The following is a 22553-nucleotide window of genomic DNA, read 5'->3' as shown; positions in this document are numbered from 1 at the left end:
GTTCTCTGCTCCGCGGGGAGCCTGTTTCCCCCCCTCTCTCTCTGCCTGCTTGTGATCTCTGTCTGTCAAATAAATACATAAAATCTTAAAAAAAAAAAGACTACCTCCACTTTTGAGAATGAACTAAGGGGAAGTTACTGTTGCCCCTACACAAGCACACCAAGTATGCTTTAGTCTGATACCCCAGCCCTGTGCTTGTCACCAACACAAAGAACCACCTTAGCTTCAAAAGAATCACGCTCTAAGTATAGAAGGCAGGGCCCTAGGCCAGCGGAACCTTAAAAGCTGGGTTGAGGCGAAAGGGAGCCTGAATGAAAAGCAAACTTCCCAGACAGCAGCAGGTTGAAGACTTCCGCCCCGCAGAGAATTTGCCTTCACCCTCACCCAACACTTCCGCCCAACTCTAGTTCTGCGCAGACTCCTGGAATTATTTGCCGTCTCTATGGCAACCCGGTAGCTGCTGCGGGAAGATGGAGACCACTGAGCCTACCAAGGGATCACGGTCTCGGTGAGAGCGGCAGCTTTGGCTGCAGGTGTAAGGGGGCAAGAAAGGTCAGCCGACTTACTGGGCTGCGCTTTTGACGTATTCGCTTCCTTTTAGATCTTTGGACGTGCAGCCTGGTGCTGGAGGGCTCAGGTCTTCTTCAGAACCGTTTCCTTTGGATGGCCGTCCTAGGTCGGTCCTGGCAGCTGCAACTACTGCAGCTGCAGCCGCCTCCACCGCCAAACCCGATGCGTTATCTACGAAGACCCGAGTCCGCTACTCTGAGCCGAGCCTTCTCATGGACCGCTCCTCTGACAGTCTTCCTGGGGAGCCCTGCACTGGAGCCAGCTTTACCCACAAGATAAGCCAGAGGAGACTTGGCTTTGAGCCTGTCTATGTTTCCCGTTTCACCCAGGATTCCTGTAGCTCTAGGCCTGGCCCTGTTACTGGCTCCAGTTCTGGTCCTGGCCATGGCTCTGGCCCTGGCCGTGACTCTGGTCAAGGGACTGGTTCTGATTCTGGCCCTGGTCCTGCCACTGACTCTGGGCCTAGTCTAGACCATGGCCATGACCCTCAGCTCAGCCTCTGCAATCTCCCGAGCTTCAGAAACCCTGGGGCAGAGCTGGTCCCTAATTATTCCTGCTGGAATCACTACTGCTGCTGGGAACCTCAGAAACAACCCTGGAAAAGTTTGCAAGTCCCAGAACCTGGTGCACGAGGGCAATGGAAGACCCCCCAAGTTGAAGAGAAGTGTAAGGTTCTCAAAGAAACATTGCCACGGGGACACTGCCTTCTCTACAACTGGGAGGAGGAGGTATTAAGGTTTCAGCCTGCTCCCTTTTCCTGAAGACTGCCCCCAGTTTCCTGGGGGAGGCAGTAGTTTATGATGAGGGTGGGTACCATAAAAGATATCTTGGTCACTCACCTTGGGGCCCACAGAGAGCCACCAACCACCTGGATCAAGTCCCAAGCATGCAGGATGGCTCTGAGAGTTTCTTCTTCCGACATGGACACCAGGGACTGCTGACCCCACAGCAACAGTCACCCATGTCCTTCAGCACCACCCAGAAAGACTCGTACCAGCCCCCACGAAACTACTATCAACCAATTCGAGGTGGGAAGCATGAGAGAATGGGCCAGCATGAGCCCATTAGAGAAAAGAGAGAGGAAAGAATTTCTAGTAGGATTATGGACTGATGGGTAGAAGGGTAAAACCCCATGATTTTCCTTCCTTTTCTCACATTTGTTTCTTCTGGACCCGCTTCTTAACCAGACTCCCCCACTCTCTCCACTCCCTGCCCTCCCACAGGAAAGCGGGAAGCCATGCTGGAGATGCTCCTGCACCATCAGATCTGGTAAGAGGCTTGGAGAAGGGTAAAGGGGAGGGGGGAAGACAAAAATCTGGAAAGAATGGCTCTGACATCCCCCAGGACTATATAGTAAAGAGGTGCAGGCAGAGCAGGAACCCACAGGGAAGCACTCTGAGGTCGAGTCTGTGACACACCAGGACTACCGAAAGGAGCTGGTACACGCCGGGCCTCCTGCCCCAACCAAGGTGAGAGCTTATCCCATCCCACTTGTACAGCTGGCTTCTAATGGGCTGTGGGAAAGTAGAAGAGGTTATGAGAGGAAGATTCAAACCAAGAGCTTTTCAGGTTTTCTCCCTTACAGCCTCATGACTACCGTCAGGAGCAGCCTGAAACCTTTTGGATACAGAGGGCACCGCAGCTACCGGTGTGTGAGGGTATTGGGAGTGGGGGAGAAGAAGGAGGGAAAGAGGCTGTTCCGTTCAGGCTTGGCGCAGAGTAGGATCTGTCCTCATTCTGGCTCTCCCCTAGGGTGTCAGTAACATCAAGACACTGGACACACCATTCCGGAAGAACTGCAGTTTCTCCACACCAGTGCCTTTGTCTCTGGGGCAGCCTTTGCCCTATGAACCTGAGAATTCTTCCCACCAACTGGGAGAAATATCCTCCCTTGCCTGTCAGGGAGCACAGGGTGGGGAAATGGGTAGAACTACTATCTAAGGGTTGAGGCGGGAAGGGGGATGTGGAATACGGAACCCATTTCCATCTGTACTGGAGAGGTGGGAAGGAAGGCGATTCTGTCTGTACTTGGTGAAGGGGCTTTCCATAAAGGGTTCTCTCTCATCCTGAGACTGCTATTTCAGTGCGTCTACGTGTTACCATGTTCACACCCCATAATCTTTCCTTGGACTTGCCCCTAACCCAGACTCTGACATCATGACATTTTTTGTTGTTTTATATTTGGCCAAAATATTCTGGTTTAGATACAGATATTTACAGAAGGTAAGGAAGAAGGGAACCAGGCCAGAGCGAGGCAGGTATATGTACAAGGCTGAGCTGCAAAGAGCAACAACTTCCATATAAGGCAGGATTTGTGCATGTTGGTTTCCATCTTACACGACAATGTCCATTTCTGGTGTGTGGAGAGATGGTGACCACTGCCCACCCAGGTACCAGCAGCAGGAGACTGTCTGACTTGGGAAGAAATAGGTTCTACAGGAGTCCAGTGGGTCCTTTCCGCTCTCCTAGGAGCCAGTAAGTTCGCATCTTTCCTTTTCCCTGGAAGTGGGGGAGTGAAGATAATTCAGGTTCTTCTATGGTATTCCTTCATCTCTGTCTTTTCCCCCTGGTCCCATAATTGCTTTCATCCTCCCTTTCCCTGATCCCTCCCCATGGCCTGCCATCACCTTCATCTCCACATCCCCCCGAAGCTCTAGCTGGAAGCATCCTAGCTCATCCAGGGCATCCTTGGTGGTAGAGGAGACATGGATCTTCAGAGCTGGAGTGGGATGGGGTGTGGGGATGGTGGGGAGATGAATCAAAGAAAAGACAATAGAAGAATTGGCAGTATCTGAGAGAGCTTTACCAGACCACCACCCCTCAGGAGGCTCTCAGTCTTTCCCAGGGCACAGGCACTAGAACCAAAATATATCCAAGGATGGGGCAGTCAGGAACTGTGGTCTCTCAGATTGAGAGATTTGGAGGAACTCTGAAAAGAAGAAAAGGACAACACACATTGAGGCTAAGGCTGGGGTTGAGGGCTGATGTTTTACCTTGACCGTTAGACTCCATGCGGGAAGCAGTGTTCACCGTGTCTCCAAAAAGACAATAGCGGGGCATCTTCAGGCCAACAACCCCAGCGCAGACGGGCCCTAGGAGAAGAAACAGGTTGGGAGAGCCTGGGAAAAGCAGACACAAGGACTGGAGGGAGAGTCAGCCTTACCCGTGTGGACCCCTATGCGTAGCCTCAGCTGGTCATGGGGTCGGTGGCGGATGCGGAAGGAAGAAACTGCATCCAGTAATGCTAGGGCCATACGAGCAATTTCCGGGGCATGGCGCTGACCGTTTCGGCCTGGGAGGCCAGATACCACCATGTAGGCATCTCCGATCGTTTCTACCTGATTGAGATGGGGATTAAAATGTCACCTCTATGTGTATCAGTGGGAATGGAGAAGCATAGAAGGAGATAAGCTGGACACCACTATGAGTCAACCGAACAGCCTGGGAGGCCAGCACATTGACTGGAAAGTAAGTGAGAATTGGCGGGGGTAGAGGTGGGTGGGTTCAGTTTAAGGGAATCTTTAAATCCTCCTATCCCACCCCTGTACATGGCGAACATTCAGTAAATGTTTGCTGAATGAATGGATACCTGCTCTGCAACAAGATATGGACAAATAAGTTCTGCTGTGAGGAAATGGGGAGCAAGAAAACAGGGCTGCCCTGAAGAGCACAGAGGCTGGTGAGGAGGGCAAGCAGGCCCATTGAAATAGGCCTCAGACAGCCCGAACTGTGCAAGGTAAGAAAGCAGCCGCTTGGCTTTGTTAATTGTACTGAAGTACACAAAAGAATGGCCTGTTTTTAGGAACTAGACACTGAACCATTTAGGGATAAAGGGGCACCATGCCTGCAACTTACTCTCAAATAATCCAGAAAATAATTATATAGACATACATATTTTTTAAAAATAAGGCAAGTGAGGTAAATTACAAATAACTGGTGATTCTGGGCAAAGAGTGTACAGGAGTTCTACGTTACAGTATGAAAGATACAGTAGAGTAAGTCCAAAGGGAAGGGACAGGAATAGTATTAACTATGCAGTGTTAGACACTTTCCACAATAAATCTATTATTCCTAACTTATAGGTAAAATTCCTGACACTCAAGGAGATTTCCAGTTACTTGCCCAAGGCCACACAATTAGTCACAAAATCAACACCTAAATCCCAATGGTTTTTACTCTGAAGTATAATAAAACTCGCTCTGTGTCAACTCAATGACTTAACAAAATTTTTTACAAGACAGCCTGTCCCTCACCCTAATAAATCATTCTGTACCTACATCCCATATGATTCTTCCACGTCTAGAAGGGATGGAGAGATTGAGAAAAGATGGACAGGCTGTATTTATACCCCTAGGCAAAAAGTGGCAGATGGGGGCTACATCCTGCGATGGTTCTGATTAGGGAAGCCTAAAGATTCACAAGAAATCAGACAGAAATATACAGTAAGAGGGCCAGAGCCTCATTTGTCTGTGAAGGGCCCCCAGTATTAGGGTGTTGACAGCCAGGAGGGCAAACTGACCATCGAGCAGGGTAAGTCATGTAGGATTTGGAGAGATTGGGTTTTCAAGGTGGTCTCCAAAGGAGGGTAGCCCCAGCTCTCACCTTGTAGACGTCAAAGTTGTCAATTATGGCATCAAAGCAGGTATACAGGTCATTAAGAAGTGTCACCACCTAACAAGGATGGGAAAGTAGAGTCCCTGAAACTTGAGCCTAACTTTCTAAGAATTCTTAACCCATAAGCCCTAACAAAATATGGGAGCTCCAGAACAAATGAATCTCCCCTACTATCAAGGCTCCCTATGCCCCAACGAAGCTCCCCCAGATCCCTATCCCACCCCCTACTTCTCACTCCTGGGTTCTCACCTGCATGGGGGTGCTCTCTGCTGACAAAGCTGTGAAGCCAACAATGTCACTGAAGTAGATGGTAACACTGTCAAAGGCCTCAGCCTGTACAGTCTCTCCCCGTTTTAACTGCTCTGCCACTGAACTAGGAAGCAAGAGCCAAACTCAGAGAGAGAGGATGGGAGGAGAGAGGAAATGAGTGCATGACGGAGCAGAGATGCATTATAACGTGAAAGCTAAGCCAGGTAGAAGAGAAGGAAGGTGACTGGGACTAGCTCAAGGTAAAGTATTTAAGTGGTGGGGGTTGGAAGGGGACCCCTGGGAATGGGGGCTAAATGTCTCAAGTTGGGATTGTTCTATATCCACTTGCTAGAGCAAAGGCATGGTAGAGCTGTGTCCTAAAAAGAAGGGATGGGAAGCCAGGAAGAAGGCAGCATATCTCATTCAGGGACAGAATGAAAACACACAGGCTATAGCCAGAAAGTCTCACTGCGTCAGGATGAAACAAAGCAGGGTTCTAAGAGCTGGGAAGTGAGTTCTCAGGAGCTTGAGCAGGGAGAACCCAACAGCACAGAATACCAAAGGAAAATCTGGGAAGGTGACCAAAGTCTCACTGGGGTAGAATTTGGTAGAGCAGAGCCTCAGCCTTGCGTTTCTCCTCCAGATAGGCCTGTGTGCGCTCCTCCACCAGCTTCTCCAGGTTATTGGCATACTGCTCCATGCGCAACAGCAGGTTGTCCAATATGCTCGTGCCGCCCTCCCTGGGGGGAGGCCAGGATATGGTACCTGATCCCACTCTCTCAAGACTCCCAGGACTTCCTACCCAACCTACCCTCTTTGCTCCACCAGCCCCACCTCCTCCACCAAAACTGATGAGGCTTCTATCCCTGGGGAGCCCACACCCCTTAGTGCCCTCTCACTTGTTAAAGCGGCGAATGAAGCCCTTAATTTGTCCAAAGTCTGGCCGCTCAGCGGGTTCCTGGGCCCAGCATCGCTCCATCAGCAAGACCAGCTCTTCATTCAGTTGGGTCCGGTCAATGCTTGGCCGGAAATATGGCCGCTGACCATTTCGGACCTTCTGGACAATCTCTGAGGGTGATAAAGGGTTTGGATGAAGAACAGGGTCCCCCAGGTAGAGGAGTCTATGGGCAGTAGATTGACTCTCACCTTTGGGGCTGAGGTCCAGGCCCTCCAAGTAGAAAGGGCCACTGCGAAGCGCTATCTCCTGTAAGATGATCCCGAAGCTATATACATCAGCCTTCTGCATGCCCGTGGTTGGCAGTGGATTCCCGCCCAGCAGTTCTGGGGCAGTCCACAGCTTCTCTGAAAAGAGGAAACAGGTTGGCCAGGTCCTCAAAAAGAGTGTCCCCAAGCCCATAATACTCCCCATATTACTGTCATTCCATCTCCCTCTCCCACACTCCCTAGGTGGAAATGATCAAGGCCAGAGGAGAAATATAAAAGTGGGTTGTGGGGGAATGCCTCACTGGCATAGAGGGCGTGGCTGTCATCGGGTTCAGCAGTTGAGCGGAAGCTGGCCAGGCCATAGTCTGTGATTTTGAGCACAAAACGACTATCCACCACGCAGTTGGAGGACTTGAGACTCCCATGGGATGCAATAATGCTGTTATGGAGAAAGGCCATGCCCTGCAGGATACAGATCAAGTCATGGGTTTGGATTGTATCTGGCTTAGGATACCCCCCTCTCCATGAGATGGGCATTAGCTAGGTGTCTAAAGAGCTTGGGACCATAAAAACAATAAGCTACTTTTGGAAGGCGTTCTTTACAGTAAGTTTCTACGAACAGAAGTGGGCAGAATAGGAGAGTCATCCCTTCCTGGTACCATTAACAGTATATTGGCACCACAGCACCAGGGACAGGAGAAATGTTTAAGGGGAGGGACAAGGGGAGCTATCAGTTACTGCCCTGGGAAGGGCAGTCAGTCTTCTGAGTAGTGAACAAAACTATGAAGATAAACTCCAAGCATGATATGATGACACTCGTGATGGCTCCAAATGTATGGCCACTACTTAGGAAGACATGGCTAGAGACCCCGGTATCCTGAGCACCTAGATGCATTGAGGAAAACTAGCCACTTGCAAACTTTAACATACAGCCATGTCTGGGTAGGCATGTCAGGATGGAGGAGGAAAGCAGTCTACTAGAGAGGATGCTGGGCCAGAGAGAAAGTGGAAAAAATAGTCAATTAGTAAAACCCTGGACGACAGACAAAAGTGGGAGACAGCTGCCAAGCCAACACAGAAGCCAGAAGAGAAAAACTTTTGCTTATGAGGGACTATAAGGCAGGTCCTAAGAAGGCAGAGTGGTGCTTCCCAAAATGAAACCCCGGGAGCCCTCCCAAGTCAGGTAAGGTGGAACAGAAAAAGGAGGCAGTGTTCTGTATGCTAACCAAAATACCTCTGTCTAAATATTTGGCCCTACACCTATATAATTCATAACTCTAGTGTCTGTGAATGCCTTCCTTTTATTCCTTTTGATAGCACAAAACCTTCAAGAGTCACCAAGTTTGTGAATGCAGAAAGGATTAGACTTCTGGCTTTGTTCTAAACCACTTTTCCACTAAATCATGAGTTCTCTCCACACCATAAGAGACTCTTAATCTCACAAAACAAACTGAGGGTTGCTGTCCATGTTATGGACATTGGGGAGGGTATGTGCTATGGTGAGTGCTGTGAAAAGTGTAAGCCTGATGATTTACAGACCTGTACCCCTGGGGCAAATAATACATTATATGTTAATTTTTTTTAAATCGTGAGTTCCCTCAAGAGTCCTATTTTTCTTATATTATCATCACAGTCAGCCACCACATCAAGTCTACCTAATATTTTATCTCTCACTTGATGGCAAATTTTCACACACAAAGAACTTTTTTAAGTAATCTCATGAGAATTAAACAGAAAAACCAAAGCCAGCTTCAGGTGTGGTACAAGTGATCCACTAGGCTAGCTCACTGGCTGCAGGAATTGTTCTAAACACCTGTCCAACCCATGCAAGATTCAAACCCATACCTTTGCAAACCCATGCACCACTGGAGTCACTTGAAAATAGCTAAAAACTAATATATGGGAAGATACAAAGGTTTAGTATAGTTTTCCTTCGTTTCTCTTAGTTTTACTAGTTAGTATTCTTTTTTTTTAATTTTGGTTTTTCTGGGGGGGCGGGGGTGAGAGCAGCTATGCCCAGATTGGTCAGAGAATACATGATGAGAAAAAACAGGAGAGAATTATGTTTGGAGACCCCATTCATCTTTATCCTGCTAAGAAATCTTAATATAAACTCTTGGAGGTTTGAAAAAAAAAAAAATGATGGCGCACGATCTGAGATATCTAAGGCAGGATGACAAAAATTCTTTACAAGTGCAGGACTTTTTGTGGCAGATAAATCTCCCCCAATTAAAAACTCCAGACCTGAAGACATCCAGATGGCCAACAGATACATGAAAAAGTGCTCCACATCACTCGGCATCAGGGAAATACAAATCAAAACAGCAATGAGATACCACCTCACACCAGTCAGAATGGCTAAAATTAACAAGTCAGGAAATGACAGATGCTGGCGAGGGTGCAGAGAAAGGGGAAACCCCCCTACACTGTTGCTGGGAATGCAAGCTGGTGCAACCACTCTGGAAAACAGCATGGAGGTTCCTCAAAAAGTTGAAAATAGAGCTACCCTATGACCCAGCAATTGCACTACTGGGTATTTACCCTAAAGATACAAATGTAGTGATCCGAAGGGGCACGTGCTCCCAAATGTTTATAGCAGCAATGTCCACAATAGCCAAACTATGGAAAGAACCTAGATGTCCCTCAACAGATGAATGGATAAAGAAGATGTGGTGTATGTATACAATGGAATACTATGCAGCCATCAAAAGAAATGAAATCTTGCCATTTGCGACAACGTGGATGGAACTAGAGAGTATTATGCTTAGCGAAGTAAGTCAATCGGAGAAAGACAACTATCATATGATTTCCCTGATATGAGGAAGGAGAGACACAACGTGGGGGGTTTGGGGGTAGGAAAAGAATAAATGAGGGGTGCCTGGGTGGCTCAGTGGGTTAAACCTCTGCCTTTGGCTTGGGTCATGATCCCAGGGTCCTGGGATCGGGCCCCGCATCGGGCTCTCTGCTCAGCAGGAAGCCTGCTTCCTCCTCTCTCTGCCTGCCTCTCTGCCTACTTGTAATCTCTATCAAATAAATAAATAAAATCTTAAAAAAAAAAAAGAATAAATGAAACAAGATGAGATCGGGAGGGAGACAAACCATAAGAGACTCTTAATCTCACAAGACAAACTGAGGGTGGCCGGGGGGAGGGGGGTAGGGAGAGGGTGGTGGGGTTATGGACATTGGGGAGGATATGTGCTATGGTGAGTGCTCTGAAGTGTATAAACCTGGCGATTCACAGACCTGTACCCCTGGGGCTAATAATACATTATATGTTAATTTAAAAATTTAAAAATTTTAAAAAAATAATAACTCCAGACCTTTACCCATTATTACCCAATCATTAGAATAAGGGAAACTGGAGAGAACGGGACTTTCACAGGACTAGAAGGAGAAACTGAAAGCAAAGATCAAGAAACAAAGGCATTTTAGGGGCACCCAGGTGGCTCGGTCAGTTAGGCATCTGCCCTCGGCTCAGGTCATGATCCCAGGGTCCTAGGATGGAGCCCCACATAGGGCTCCCTGCTCAGAGGGGAGTCTCCTTCTCCCTCTGCCCTTCCCTGCCCCATTCCTGTGCTCTCTCTCTAGTAAATAAATAAAATCTTAAAAAAGTCATTTTAAAGCAGATGAACTCTTAAGGAAGAGCAGGGAAGACTCACCTTAACAAGGTCATTAATGAGGGAATAACGAAACATCCAGTCCAAGTTGATGCTGTCATTTTCCAGAATATCCTGGTAGTGATATGGAATAGATTATGTGACTATCCTAGGCCCACTAGCTAACATGTGCTTATCTCCCCCATCCCTAAAATCTCCACCTTTCCCTTACCTGTAAACTCCCCCGAGGACAATACTCGGTCACAATGCAAATGTTGGGGGGATCAATGCAGGCACCAATGAAGCGAGTGAGATGGTTGAACTGAACATCTCTCATCTAACAAGAACAACAAAAAATGGGAGAGGAAAAAAGAATTAAAAGAGATTAAAAATTAAATACAGAAATAAACCATTACATTGAACAGGACCTTTCTCTTAATTGTACCTACAACTTAAAATCCTTTATAAATAAGCCCCTTGCCTTCCTACCCAATTTTACTATTCTCCTCTTCCCCCTCCCCTCTTTTCTCCATCCCTATTTACCCCTCACCCTTAACCCATACACCATTACATACGTGTTTGAGCTCAAACAGGACCTGCCGGGTCAGCTCAATGCGCTTCTTATTTACATGTTTGATGGCGACAACATTGCCCTGATGGTGGGAGTGAAAGGGGGAAAAGGGAAGTTAGTATCAGGAGTTCTTGGGAGGTAGGAAATCCTGGAGAAGTGTGGGAACATCCAGGAGCTCAGCTAGACATAGAAAGGAAGGTTATGAGGGGCAGAGGTTCATGGAAAGAGGTGACAGATGGGGATGAGACAGGATGAAATGGTGGGGACCAGAACAAGCGGATGACTGTTCACCTTGAAGTGACCGGTGTTGGCAAAGATCTGGTATTTCCCATGGGCTGTCATGAGCGAGCCGTAACTGGATCCCCGCTGGGGCCAAGGGCAACATGGAGGCGGAAGGATGAAAGGAACATTAGATGATGGTGGCAGTGCAGGGGCTATCGTTACAAGCCAATGTGCTGGGAAAGGTCCAGGGTACAAAAGAACAGGCACTCAGAGGGAAGCAGAGGGACAGCTGAGACCAGAGCTCACCAGCGACAGTGTGAGGCGACTGCCTGCACCTTTATGATATCGTTCTGAATTGCCAAATTGCAGTTCTTCCCAGCGAATGCGCCACAACATGCTAGCCAGCTCCTTCTCCAGCATCAGCTTTCTGTAAGGACTGCACACCTCAGTTGACTGGTAAGCCCGATCCTCCCATCCCATGAGCTAACAGTGCCGTTGCAGGGGCTTCCCCGCAGCGCCTGGAGCTGCCACTGTTACAACCGAGGGGGGACTCGGAGCAGGACTGCCACAGGAGGCTGTGTTCCCCACCCCACAGGGATATGTGCCCTATGCTCATTGCAAAACACAGAGGCTGAAGGTCAAAGTTCTTTCTTAAAATGGTAGCGTTCCTGGAAAATTCACCTTTGCCCTTAGAACACCCCATGCAAAACCCCTCGTTAGGACGCTCAGTCTAGGACCAAAAGGGGGAAAACAACACCTAGGCTGAAAGCTTAACGAGAAAGTCTAGAGAAGAAGGTGTTAGGCCTAAGAGGTGACCATCAAGCTAAGAGTCCCGCTAACCCCCAGAAGGCTGAGCAGCGGGAGGGAGGGGCAGGTCAGTCGGAAGCCCAGAACTCACCGGAAGATGAGGAAGCTGGAAACACCAAACATGATGAAGGTGATTCCTGTGCCCAGAGCCACAATCGCCAGGGTTGAAAGTGGAGCTGAAGGAGGGAAGGGACCCTGAGAAAGACTGTGTGGAGTTGTGGGTGGGGAGGGGTGGTGCTCAGGGTGCAGGGTGCAGACAGATTTCTTGAGGGAAAGGAGTGAGGAGGGGGTATACAAGTAGAGGGAGTCAGGGAGAGGAGATGAAAGGATAGAAGTAAGGGGAGGAAGGATGACTCCCAGCCCCTGCACACACCCACTTTTATCACAGGATGGGTCGTCCAAGTCAAAGGCACAGGGGGGATTGTCCAGGGGGGGGGCCCCCTTCACCCAGGGAATAGGCCGTCCTGTCCACCAAATCTGCTTCTCAGCTCCTGAGTAGTGGGCTGCAGGCTGTGAGGAAGGAGAAAACTGGGCCCACGGGCCTGCTCCCACCAGCCTCTCCCTGAGACCCCAGTGTTTTGGCTGCTTTTCTCCCCAGCCTACCAACCCCCCAGGACAGAGCTCCAGCCAACAAGTCTCTGCCTCTAGTACCTTTGATTCTGCCCCACTGAACCCCTGAAAGCTGGCTATTTACAGCCCACAATCTCCTCCCTGCCTCCTCCCCCATCACCTGGAAGTCCCCAGAATCCAGGTCTCCCATGGCCCACAGGACAAAGTCAGTCTCTCGGTCATTGTTCTTGTCCATAACAACCAGTCCAGTTACACCTAAGACAGAAAAGAGTAGCCCTTCCTCTGAGATCTACCCTAGGCCTCTCTCCTGTGCCCGATTCCTCTGATTACCTCAGATCCCTCCCAGCCCATGTTCTTAATACACGGCCACCATCACCATGTTCTCTGACCCCTCCTAACTCTTTCTCTGCCCCTGGCATCTGTATTTTCTTCTGCCTACTCTGCTCCCTGGCCCGACCGCAGCACTCTGGCCTCCACCTGACCCTCTCCATTACCGTGGTATCTTCGTCCCTGCATCTTCTCCACAATTCGAAGTCCATCTTCCCGGGTGCCTCCCTCCTGGATTGTCTCGTTCAGGACCTCAGCGTACAGCAGGATCCCATCGTAGAAGCAGCCAGCAATGAGGTTCATCTAGGGGTGGTAACTTCAGCAGGGCTCTCCAAATGTCCAGCCAGGCCCCTCCCCAGTCCCCTTCTCGGGGGTCTCCTTCTACCTCTTCTCTCTTCTCTGGTTTGCTTCCTTCCCTCTTCTCATTCCTAACATGCCATCCCTACCTCACTGGACAGAAGAGCAGAAGGGAACACCCTGGATGACAGCAGATAGTCCCCAAATTGGGCTGGCTCCATGGCCAAGGCTGAGTTAGGGAGAAGAGCCTTTCCTCAAAGCCTGGCCCAAATCTCAGGAAAGCGAGATCTACTTACCAGGGAGGGGGCCAGCTCCACACCAAAATCTTCCCGGGCTCTTATCAGCAGACGATTCTGGAATTCCTGATACTCGGGATTTGGGGGTTCTCGGTAAGTGATCACCAATACTGTCTGTACCAATAGCACATGGGAGAGAGTGAACAGGATTCAAGATAGGCATTGGGGAAGAGAGGAAGCAGGACAGGGAAGCTTGGTGAAATATTCATGATACACAATATACACAGGTGAGTCTGAAGGGCGAAAGGATACAAAGCTCTGAGCTGTGCGTGCACCTGCGTGTGCGAGGTACGTGTGGTGTGTTTAACACATTGGGGAAGAGGGGAGTGTCACTCCTCCGTGAAAGGCGCACAGTTCTAGAAAGATGGAACCTGGGAAATAGATGATATCAACTCCAACCCCAGACTTGCCCCTCATCTTCCTGAAGCCCCTACCACCAGGCAGCCCTCCCTGCCAGGCTGCCACAGCCCTCACAGCTGCTCCACCCCAGCCTCTCTGGGTACCCACTCCCTATCAAGGACAACACGGATCAGCAGTTCCTCTCTAAGGTGTTCATTACTGTTCATGTGATCAGTAAAGTGTTGATATTTTCCTCCAGGCCACTTGGACACAGTGCCTCCACCCAGTGAATTAAATAGATTTCAGGTTCTAGGACACCCGAGGGAAATACCTAGAGACAACAGTTCTGTCAGTGAAAAGCTGTGGGTCCATTCACTTAACGTGTGCAGAACACCCACCCTAAGCAGCCCTGTCCTGCATACTGGTGTGGTCCTATACGTCACTAAGTAATACACATGTGTCACAGAGAAAACACCGAGTCATATGCCCACACGCATTTCACAGCTATACAAATGACACACTTGATCTCAGCTGAGCCCACAGCTCACTGGCCTTGGGTCAGCACATCCCTGTCTCTCACTGGGACGCCCACTTGGCGCCCAGTGCCCTCACACACTGCCCCTTCCTTAGCTGATGGACGTGTTGGCCTCTGCCTATACCTCAGGCTCGCACGGTGACTGAGACCAGCCTTTGCCTTGGATGGGAAACTGGGCAAGACTTCATTCAGATCAATGCATTTTGTGAAATGATAGCTTAAAATCTATTCACTTCTACCAGTATTGTTCATTCCTGTCACTGAAAGTATATGTGGACACGGAAATACTAGATAAATCACCTATACATGATTTATTTTATATCAATTCATTCTAGGAAGGAAATAATAAAGTAGGTTTCTAGTATGCATTCATTACATTAGACTAGTGTTTGCTTCATAGTGTAATTATTCTTACTGGAGCATTAGGGTCCTTGATCACATTCTTGTAATACTCTCCCCCACTCAGGTAAAATTTAAAAGGAGAAGGGGGCTGAGGATGGGGTTGGAAAAGTTTGTTTAGTAACACCTATTTCAAGAATAAAAGAAAAATAGAAGGGTAGGATATTGTTGACAAACAATGTTAAAAAATCAGTAAAAAAAAACTCAGAAAGATCGTGCTTAACACAATTTATATTTCAATAATAAAGGCTGGTAACAGGTTTTTAATGCTTTTTAAGCACTTCATAATTCTCTAGGCTTCTCTGTTTCCTAGACTAAGCTGTTATCACACTTTTTTAATTTCATGACCCCTTTATACAACTAAAAGTTACTGAGGACCACAAAGAGCTTTTGAGTATATGGATTACATCTATCAATATTTCCATTTTGGGAATTAAAACACAAGAACACACAAGTACACCTTCTCCAGCTGCCAGGCTGACAAGAACAGCCCACGTCATGTAGCCTCTGGAAAACTCCACTGTACAATCGTGAGGGGTAAGAGTAAGGAGGCAAATAAACATCTTAGTATTGCGTTTTAAATAGTTTTGACCTCTTGGTCCTTCTGATAGGATTTCAGAGCCTCCCAGGGTCCCAAGACCACATTTTGAAAACTGCTATGCTAAACTGTCTTGCTGTGGTTCCTATCTACTTAAAAAAAGAAAAAGAAGAAAAGTAAAGAAAGAAAGAAAAAAAGAAAGCAAAGAAAAAAGAAGACCCTCCAAAGAATTTCTGTGCTTGCTCAGGGCTACATAGAGAGAAGAAGGTAAAGGCAGGTAATGGTGTCCCTTTTCACAGTGGACCCAACCCAGGTGAGAAAAGAACAAGCAAAAGCTTCCAAAAATGGGTTTAGCCGTAGCTGAAGGCAGAAATGCAGCTAGATGCCAGCCTGTGCCTTGAGGCCTACTCTGGAGGCCCTCTACCGCCATGGCAGGAGGTGCTATCAACAGTGGCTTAAACAAATTCTTTGCGGAAGAAAGTCGACTTACATAGCCCTTGGTTCAGAGCTTACTTCCATTCTAGCTGCTGGTGTCCCCCTCTGTAATGCAATCCACACTGGTCACCTAGGCTGTGACCTCTGCCTAGGTTTCGGACCCGGAAGTCCTCAAATGCACAGCGTGGGCCTCAGGATCCTTAGAGACTGGTCATTTGCTTATTTAGTTCTTTTGTATCTACTTATTCCTCCCTATCCTGGTTGATCATCTTGGTTTATGGGACCTACCAGCTCCACTCCTCTGTAGACAAATTCCTAGTCCTATCTCCACTTCTTGCCAACACACACCTTACTTCAATTCAGTAAGTACGTGCTAGGCAAGTTGAGAATGATCAAGCAGCTGTGGCTTAATGAAAGAGAAAAATCATATCAATATACTTAATTTCAGAGCCCTCTCCCCTAATAGGCCAGATATCTCTAGGGTAAGGGCTCTCTACTCTTTCACCCCTGGCCGGAGCTGACCACCCAACTTCCATCACCCCCTGCCCTGCTTCAGCACTGGAACAGGATAAGTAGCTTTTCCAGAGAACACCCCATTACCCCCTTACCCTCACCCCACGCCAAAGCCTTGATCTTTCCCTCAGCATATTCTTGTTTGCTGATTCCCCCTTCTCTTGTGTCCTAGCAAAATCTCCCTATGTTTTTCTATCTGAATAATGCCTGCAATGAGTGGGAAGACTGAGAATGAATTTATCTGATTGTCGGCTGACTCGATCTCATTTCCCCCTACCCTAAGTGCTAGGGCCCCTTGCCTGGTAGGAATTCCCAAGTGGGAAAGAGAGGTGTTCCTTCCACAAAAAAAAAAAAAAAAAAAAAATACAGCCCAAAAGGCTATGGAGTCCTCCCATCCAGGAGAGTCATAGAAATCTTCCTCGACCACACTAGCTAAGGTACAATTCCCTTGTTATTCCCTTTACATGAGAGGCCTTTGTTTTGTTTTGGTCTTTGTTTTTTGTGGGTTTTTAAAGTAACATTCATTGCAAGTCATCCTAAGTTTGTATTTATTTGCTTATTTAGTGTCTGTCCATCCTATTAAATGTAAGCTCCAGGCAAGGACTACATCTGTTACATTCTCCACTGTATACCAGTACCTAGCAGAGTGACTGGGATATAATAGAAGCTTGGTAGATACTAATAGAATGAGTCAATCTTTGAATGAATCAAACATCAATTCTACAGGAGACAGAGTTAAGCACAAGAATAGGAAATTCAGTCCAAATCAAGGATTGTTTCCTCAAAGAGAAAATAACTCTTCTCAGTCTTAGAGAACACATAAATATTATTCAGACAGACAAAGGTAAAAAGGTTCTTTTAGGCAAAAGTTACAGCATAAATGAAACCCATCCTGCCACTGCCCATGTTCAAGCGTGACAGTCATGGACTCAGACCCAAACATGTCTGTCACTCACAGTCAGACACAACCAAGTATATAGTGACAGCCACATAAAACTTTACTCATTGGGGAAGACAACCATCAAAGTCCAGCCCTTGTACACATCTACTGAATTTCAGACTCAGAGAATCCCCATAGGCCCCCTCAAATCCTTTTCAGGAAAAGGAGGGATGTGAATAAATAAATAAGAAACACATGTATATAAATTAGTGAAAAATTGGTGAGAGTATCAGGGAACAGTTTGTGGGTATGATTTGAAGAGGCAGAGATTTGGGATGAGGGAAGGACGTACATTCCAGAAAAAAGGAGCAAAGAGCACAAAGGCAAGAGGACAGGGAGGCCCAGAGGCTAGGGAATTGAGAGAGGTCTGTTTGGTTGGAGTACTGGGCATGAGGGACACCAGGAGGCAAGATTGAAAAACTGAGCTGAACACAGACTGTAGAAGGTCTGAAACGTTGTGATAAGGAGTCAGGACTTTATTGTGTAGAAAGTCAGTCATTAAAAGTTTTGAGGAGTGAAATGAATGGAGTCATGTCAATTTCCCCCATAAATTATTTTGTAAATTCATGTCTTTCCACTCCTACTACTGCCACTGTCGTTCGAACCCATATCATTTCACCCCATTTGAGACCCAAGTATAGGCAATCTTACTGCTTCTAGCCTCCTCCTCTCCTAGCCCAACCTGAATTCTGTCTCTGTATTTCTCTTTGAAAAAAAATCTCAAGGACCCCACATTCAAGTCCAAGTATCTTAATCTTAGGTTCAGGGCACTCCTTAATTTGATTATACCTCTGCAACATTATTTCCTATATCTGCTTCAAGCCAACCTTCTTTCTTGGCAGGTCAGTGTCTTCTTGGTCCCCCAAATATGCCCATTTCTATCTTTTTCTCTTTGTTCAGGCTGCTGCATCTTTTCTCCCACTCAGACTAGGAAGATGACATCTATCTTCCAAGTCATAATAGATTTTTACTCCTTTATGAAAAGGCTTTCCTAAACCCATTCAGTCTCCCTCCCCTGAACCCCCTCAAGTTCTTAGTGTCTGTTCCGGGACACACAAGCATCATCCTTCTCAGACTTGTAGCTAACTGTACTACAATCATGCCTTACTTGTCCAGAAAGGTTGGAAGTCCTCCCAGGGTCTGGAACCAGGTCTTTTCTAGAACTTCTCTCTCTCACAGTATGGGACTTAGGAGTGTTCTGGGATCTTGGGAGGTAGTGCCGACACCAAAAAGAGCCACGAAAGTGGAGAAGTAGGAAAGAATGATATGAAACTTAAAAAGCCTCTGTTCATTTCTCTCCTATAGTTCATAATTCCAGCCCTATATCTGGGGTTTCTGTGGGTCTTATGAGAGACAGAGAATGTCCAAAGAAGCTCCTCTTCCCCCTCCTCCAAGTCTGGCTCAAATGATACCTGAAAGGCCTCTCTGAGGGCCTGGGCCTGTTCCCAGGTGCGATTGTCTTGCCAGGGCCGGCCTGTGGAGCGTGTGGGGCCAGCACGGAGACTCTCCCCAAAGACATCCAGGTAAAAGAAGACATAATCCCCATTGGTCAGGTTCTCCCTCTGGGCCTGAAGAAGAATCTCATGCAGCATCTCCAGAGGGCCACAGATATACACAACTGAGAACAGGTACAAGACAGAGGGGGATTCTTAGAAAGGATTCAGTCCCCACACAGCCCCCTCTCTGAACCATCTGCATTTCCATCTTTAGCAAGGAAAAGAGTGCCCTAACCTATCAACCACCCAACATATGCTCCCCATCCCTCCCCCTTGGAGTCTATGTCATAAGTACCCTGGGGCCTTATGGACCATCTGGCAGAGGTCAGAGTGTGACTCCAGACCCCAGAGGAAGGGAGCTATCAGCTTTAAGCCCCTCCTCTTCCCAGAGCTCTGACTGTTGCCCCCCCACCCAGCACTCCTCACTGCCCTGCCGTTCTCTAGGCTCAAAAGCACTGACTGCTCAGAATTTCTCTCAGTGTCAGCTTTACCCTGTCTTTCCCAGACAAATCTGCCGAACCCCAAAAGCTCATTTATGGAGTCCTCACTATTTTTCTGCCACCAAGGGGTCTTGGTGCCCCAGTCTAAGAAGTCTCTGCTCACAGATGGATATACATTCACTACTCCAGGGCACTCATTTCATACTGCTCCCCAAATTCAATTTCTGCCCAATCCCACATTCTTCCCTGACACAGGATTCACTTCTCATTCCACCTTAACTCTTATCCCTGGTTTACAGCTGCCTGTGCCGTCCATGAGCTCCCCTAATAGAATGCCTTCACCCTCTCACAGGTGCTCTGTCCACGCGTGCTTCTTGACCCCAGCCACCAGCTCCTCAGTGCCCACCTCCATCCACCTTCTCCCAGTGCTGAGCTCCAGGGCTATGGCGACCCTCCTCCCCCCCTCCACCCTGAGACAGCCTGGGCCACACTCACTGCGCCCGTTGGCCCGGATGAAGTGGGTGGCCTGCTCCGGCCCCCCCGGCTCTCGGGCATACACCTGGTGCTGCACACTGAGGTTGCTGCCCTGCAGGGCTTCAAAGACGCCCTCGATGGTGAAGTAGTGAGGCCGGTCATCGGTGCGGGCGTCCAGATACAGCAAGGCAGCACGGGCCGTCCAGTTGAAGTGCCCGTGTAAGGTCACTACAAACTCACCCAGCTTGGGAGCAGAGGGGCCAGTACGCACCAAGGTACGATAATGCTCATTCTTAGCTGCAAAACCAGAGGCCACAGCACCCGCAGTCAGCAGGGGAAGATGCCAGTGTGAGGCAAAGCGGGCCACAGACGCAGCAGGGTACACGCAACCGGGGCCCAGCAGAAGGTCAGGGTCGTGGTACAGCTTGAGGTCCACCGCGCGCAGTGGTGCCAGGTACTCAGAGCAGGCGCCGTCTAGTTCGGAGCTGACAAACCGGAGGTCCACGGGCAGCGCCCGGCCCAGTGCCTCCATAGCTAGTGCCACGGCAGGACCCACCCGTGGCCAGGCCCAGGCATAGCTCAGGTTGTGTTCCGGCAGCACCACCGCCAGTGTCAGGTTCCGTGCCCCCGGAGGACGCACCCCACCTGCCAGGGCCGCCAGCAGCAGAAGGAGTGATGGCAGTGCCATGGGGAGAAAGCAGCAGCCCCAGCACCAGCAGAACCCGGTGCCACTCTGGCCTAGGGGGTTGGCACGAGCACAGCCCAGCCTGGAACCTGGGGAAGGTGGCCGGGAAGGGAAGTGGGGTAAGCTAGGTAGGCTGGGATACGGAAAGCGGTGGGGATGGGAGAGGGGGAGATGGGACGAAGCCCCACGGGTAGAGGCAGGGAGTGGGTCTACCAGCCCCGGGCAAGGAGCGAGGGCTGAGTAGAGTGGCAGGAACAGGGAGGGACCAAGGGGGCCTGCGACTGGGATGGGGACCGTGAGAGGTGAAGGAACCTGATAAAGCTGAGAAAGAAAAGGGGATCCGAGACTGGGATGGGGTGGGGGTGGGGGGGAGGCTGGTACAAAGAAAAGGCCCTGGGGGACCTCCCCGCTGAAGGGGCTGGGAGGGCTGAGAGCTGCGAAAAGGAGGACCAAGAGGGTAAGGTGGGAGGGGGCCTGCGCCGCGGAAGGACTGAGACCATGGGCGGGCGGGGAGCGAAGCGAGGCCTGGGCCGGAGGAGAGGGAAAGGCAGGGGTAAATCTCCCTGTGAAGGCTTCTCCAGAAGCTCCTGCTTGGACTAACGGGCCCAGGGCGCTGGTCCCATCCGGAGCTGCGGCGGCCCCGCCCGTGTCCCAGCTCCTCTCTGCTCCGCTCCTCCTGGGCCCCGGCGGCCGGCGCTGCCCGGCGCTTCCTCCCGCCCCCCGCCTGGGCCCCCAGGCGCGCCGCTTGTCCAGGTCAGGTCACCGCAGCCGCGGCCCGTCTCCGCTCCCTGCGCCGGCGGCGGCGGCCGAGTGTGACTCCCTGGGCAGGCCGCCCGCCCCCGCCCCGCGTCTTCCCCGCCCCCTCCCCCGCGGCCCCTCCTCCTCCCCCTCCGGCCCCACCCTCCGGCGCCTGCTGTCTCCCCCCACCCCCTTCCCTGGCGCCCAGGGACAACCCAAGTCTCCTACCCACCCAGTGGCAACTCGGGGGCTCTCTCAGCCTCTCAGGCCGGCGAGGTTCCTGGGCGTCCTCTCACTTTAAGGTCCTACCCCTATCTCCCCCAAGCCCCCGGCCCACTCCTCCACTCTCCCCATCTTACACGGTGCCACAAGCTCAGAACTTCTCTTCTCCCCACACGTGTACCCCGCTGTTCTTAGGGTACCCTCTCAACTCCCCTGAGTCCCTCCAACAGTCTAGTCTCCAGAAAGCCGTCAGGAATCCCCAAATATTGGTATCCTCACTAGTCCTCCGCCTAGTAAACCATAGCACCCTTCCCATTGCCAGGAACCTCTCACTCCTTCACCATGAAGACATGCCTGCTACCTGGCAGATGGTGCCTCCAGGACCAACGGACTCCGATGACTGATTTTTTCCTGAGTCCTTACAAAGCCCTTGGGTGGGTCTCCTCCCATAGAACTCAACCCTCTTACCTCCCTCTTCCTTCCCCATGCTCCCTTCTGTAGTCTCCCATGTCCTCAGAGGCCCGCTGTAGCCCACTAGGCCTCTGCCACACCATCTGCTCTAGGGACCCAGCCCTTGAACGGCCACTCCTCTTTTGTCTCCCTGCACAGCCCAGGCTTGCACCTGATAACAGCTAGCAGACTGACTAAGCAAAACATTCCCCACCAACAGTGGAAGCCCATTGTATCCCCCTTGGGCTCCACCCTGCTCCCAAGCCACCAACCTAGAAGGCTCTCCCCAGATACCCCATATCTGGCATGCCAATCTGATCCCAAGAACAGCTTATGAGGGATGATATCATGGTTGCTGGGAGGAACTGCTATGGGACCTTGGGGAGTGTCTCTCAAATTGTCATAAAGGAGAAGCATATAAATCCATTTTCCTCCCTTCTCTGAGAGCCACAGTTTGTCTCCCCCCTTCAAGCCTCTTCTCCAGAAATCACAGTGCCAAGAAGCTGAGAACTCCAAGAGTAGAGGGAGGGGTGTAGGTGTGTAGGGGGAGAGGAGGGGCCTAGTTTCTCCGAGATGAAGGCGACACCTAGTGGTTTTGAGGGGGAAATTAAGAACAATGACATTTTATTCTTAGGTGTGATATTTCTTTAATTGAACACTGGCTGACTTGCATAAGCTGTAGGGATGAGAACAAGAAAAGCTGAATAATACAGCCCTTACCTTGGAGGAGTGTGTAGTTGGAATCCATGGGGTGCAGAAGCCAAAGGCAAGCCCCCAGCAACAACTTGCCCAAGTGCAGTAGAAATGGAAGCTTTAGGACTTCTTTAACACAGAGGGATGACAACTCCAATTCCAGCTCCTGACACTGTGAATAAAAAGGAATTTTGTCCTATCTGAGCAAGGAAGAGAAGGACAAAACAGTCAAAGGGTGATGGGACAACCTGAAAAAAACATGGTTCTAACTTCAAATCACATCAACCAAATGATATGTTTTAAGCAATGATATGCAGTTTAATAAAAAAAAAAAAAAAAGCAAATCCTGGGGCGCCTGGGTGGCTCAGTGGGT

The 22553-nt window shown here is 49.6% G+C and overlaps 2 protein-coding genes across 4 annotated transcripts; one reads left to right on the top strand and one right to left on the bottom strand.

Moving 5' to 3' along the window:
* The first annotated feature begins 354 nt into the window (after positions 1–354).
* Positions 355–2639, top strand: SPAG8 (sperm associated antigen 8). Of its 3 annotated transcripts, none has more exons than XM_080820125.1 (7): positions 355–508; positions 602–1298; positions 1424–1598; positions 1794–1839; positions 1925–2039; positions 2156–2218; positions 2323–2633. In XM_080820125.1, the coding sequence occupies exons 1-7, from the start codon at positions 471–473 to the stop codon at positions 2509–2511; spliced, it is 1323 nt and encodes a 440-aa protein (XP_080676251.1). In that variant the 5' UTR covers positions 355–470; the 3' UTR covers positions 2512–2633. The 3 variants fall into 3 exon arrangements, 2 of the variants coding, with proteins under 2 accessions (XP_080676251.1, XP_080676250.1); XR_013967775.1 differs by having other exon boundaries at positions 410–508; positions 2140–2218; positions 2323–2361; XM_080820124.1 differs by having other exon boundaries at positions 410–508; positions 1925–2218; positions 2323–2639.
* A 91-nt stretch (positions 2640–2730) lies between these two features.
* On the bottom strand, positions 2731–20822 carry NPR2 (natriuretic peptide receptor 2). Its single transcript, XM_080820123.1, has 22 exons — positions 19414–20822; positions 18395–18600; positions 13284–13397; positions 12858–12993; positions 12524–12618; positions 12171–12303; positions 11885–11969; positions 11293–11413; positions 11056–11130; positions 10769–10846; positions 10426–10530; positions 10257–10328; positions 6900–7059; positions 6580–6735; positions 6333–6501; positions 6027–6173; positions 5434–5557; positions 5173–5241; positions 3734–3908; positions 3564–3662; positions 3198–3289; positions 2731–3069 (listed from the first exon to the last, which is right to left on the bottom strand). The coding sequence occupies exons 1-22, from the start codon at positions 20078–20080 to the stop codon at positions 3004–3006; spliced, it is 3144 nt and encodes a 1047-aa protein (XP_080676249.1). The 5' UTR covers positions 20081–20822; the 3' UTR covers positions 2731–3003.
* Between the last annotated feature and the right edge of the window lie 1731 nt (positions 20823–22553).

The sequence above is a fragment of the Martes martes genome (genome assembly GCF_963455335.1).
Source record: "Martes martes genome assembly, chromosome: 12".
Lineage (NCBI taxonomy): Eukaryota > Metazoa > Chordata > Mammalia > Carnivora > Mustelidae > Martes > Martes martes.
Note: the sequence above shows the minus strand (reverse complement) of the source record. Positions and strands in the feature narration are given on the sequence as shown.

Excerpts from the sequence above, each read along its gene's own strand:
- NPR2 (XM_080820123.1), bottom strand. The coding sequence starts at position 20,080 with ATGGCACTGCCATCACTCCTTCTGCTGCTGGCGGCCCTGGCAGGTGGG. Across the intron at positions 11,414-11,884 it reads TCCAGCTTCCTCATCTTCCG|AAAGCTGATGCTGGAGAAGG; the intron begins GTGAGTTCTGGG and ends CAGTCCTTACAG. Across the intron at positions 6,502-6,579 it reads CCTGGACCTCAGCCCCAAAG|AGATTGTCCAGAAGGTCCGA; the intron begins GTGAGAGTCAAT and ends TATCACCCTCAG.
- SPAG8 (XM_080820124.1), top strand. The coding sequence starts at position 471 with ATGGAGACCACTGAGCCTACCAAGGGATCACGGTCTCG. Across the intron at positions 1,599-1,793 it reads CTACTATCAACCAATTCGAG|GAAAGCGGGAAGCCATGCTG; the intron begins GTGGGAAGCATG and ends GCCCTCCCACAG. Across the intron at positions 2,219-2,322 it reads AGAGGGCACCGCAGCTACCG|GGTGTCAGTAACATCAAGAC; the intron begins GTGTGTGAGGGT and ends GCTCTCCCCTAG.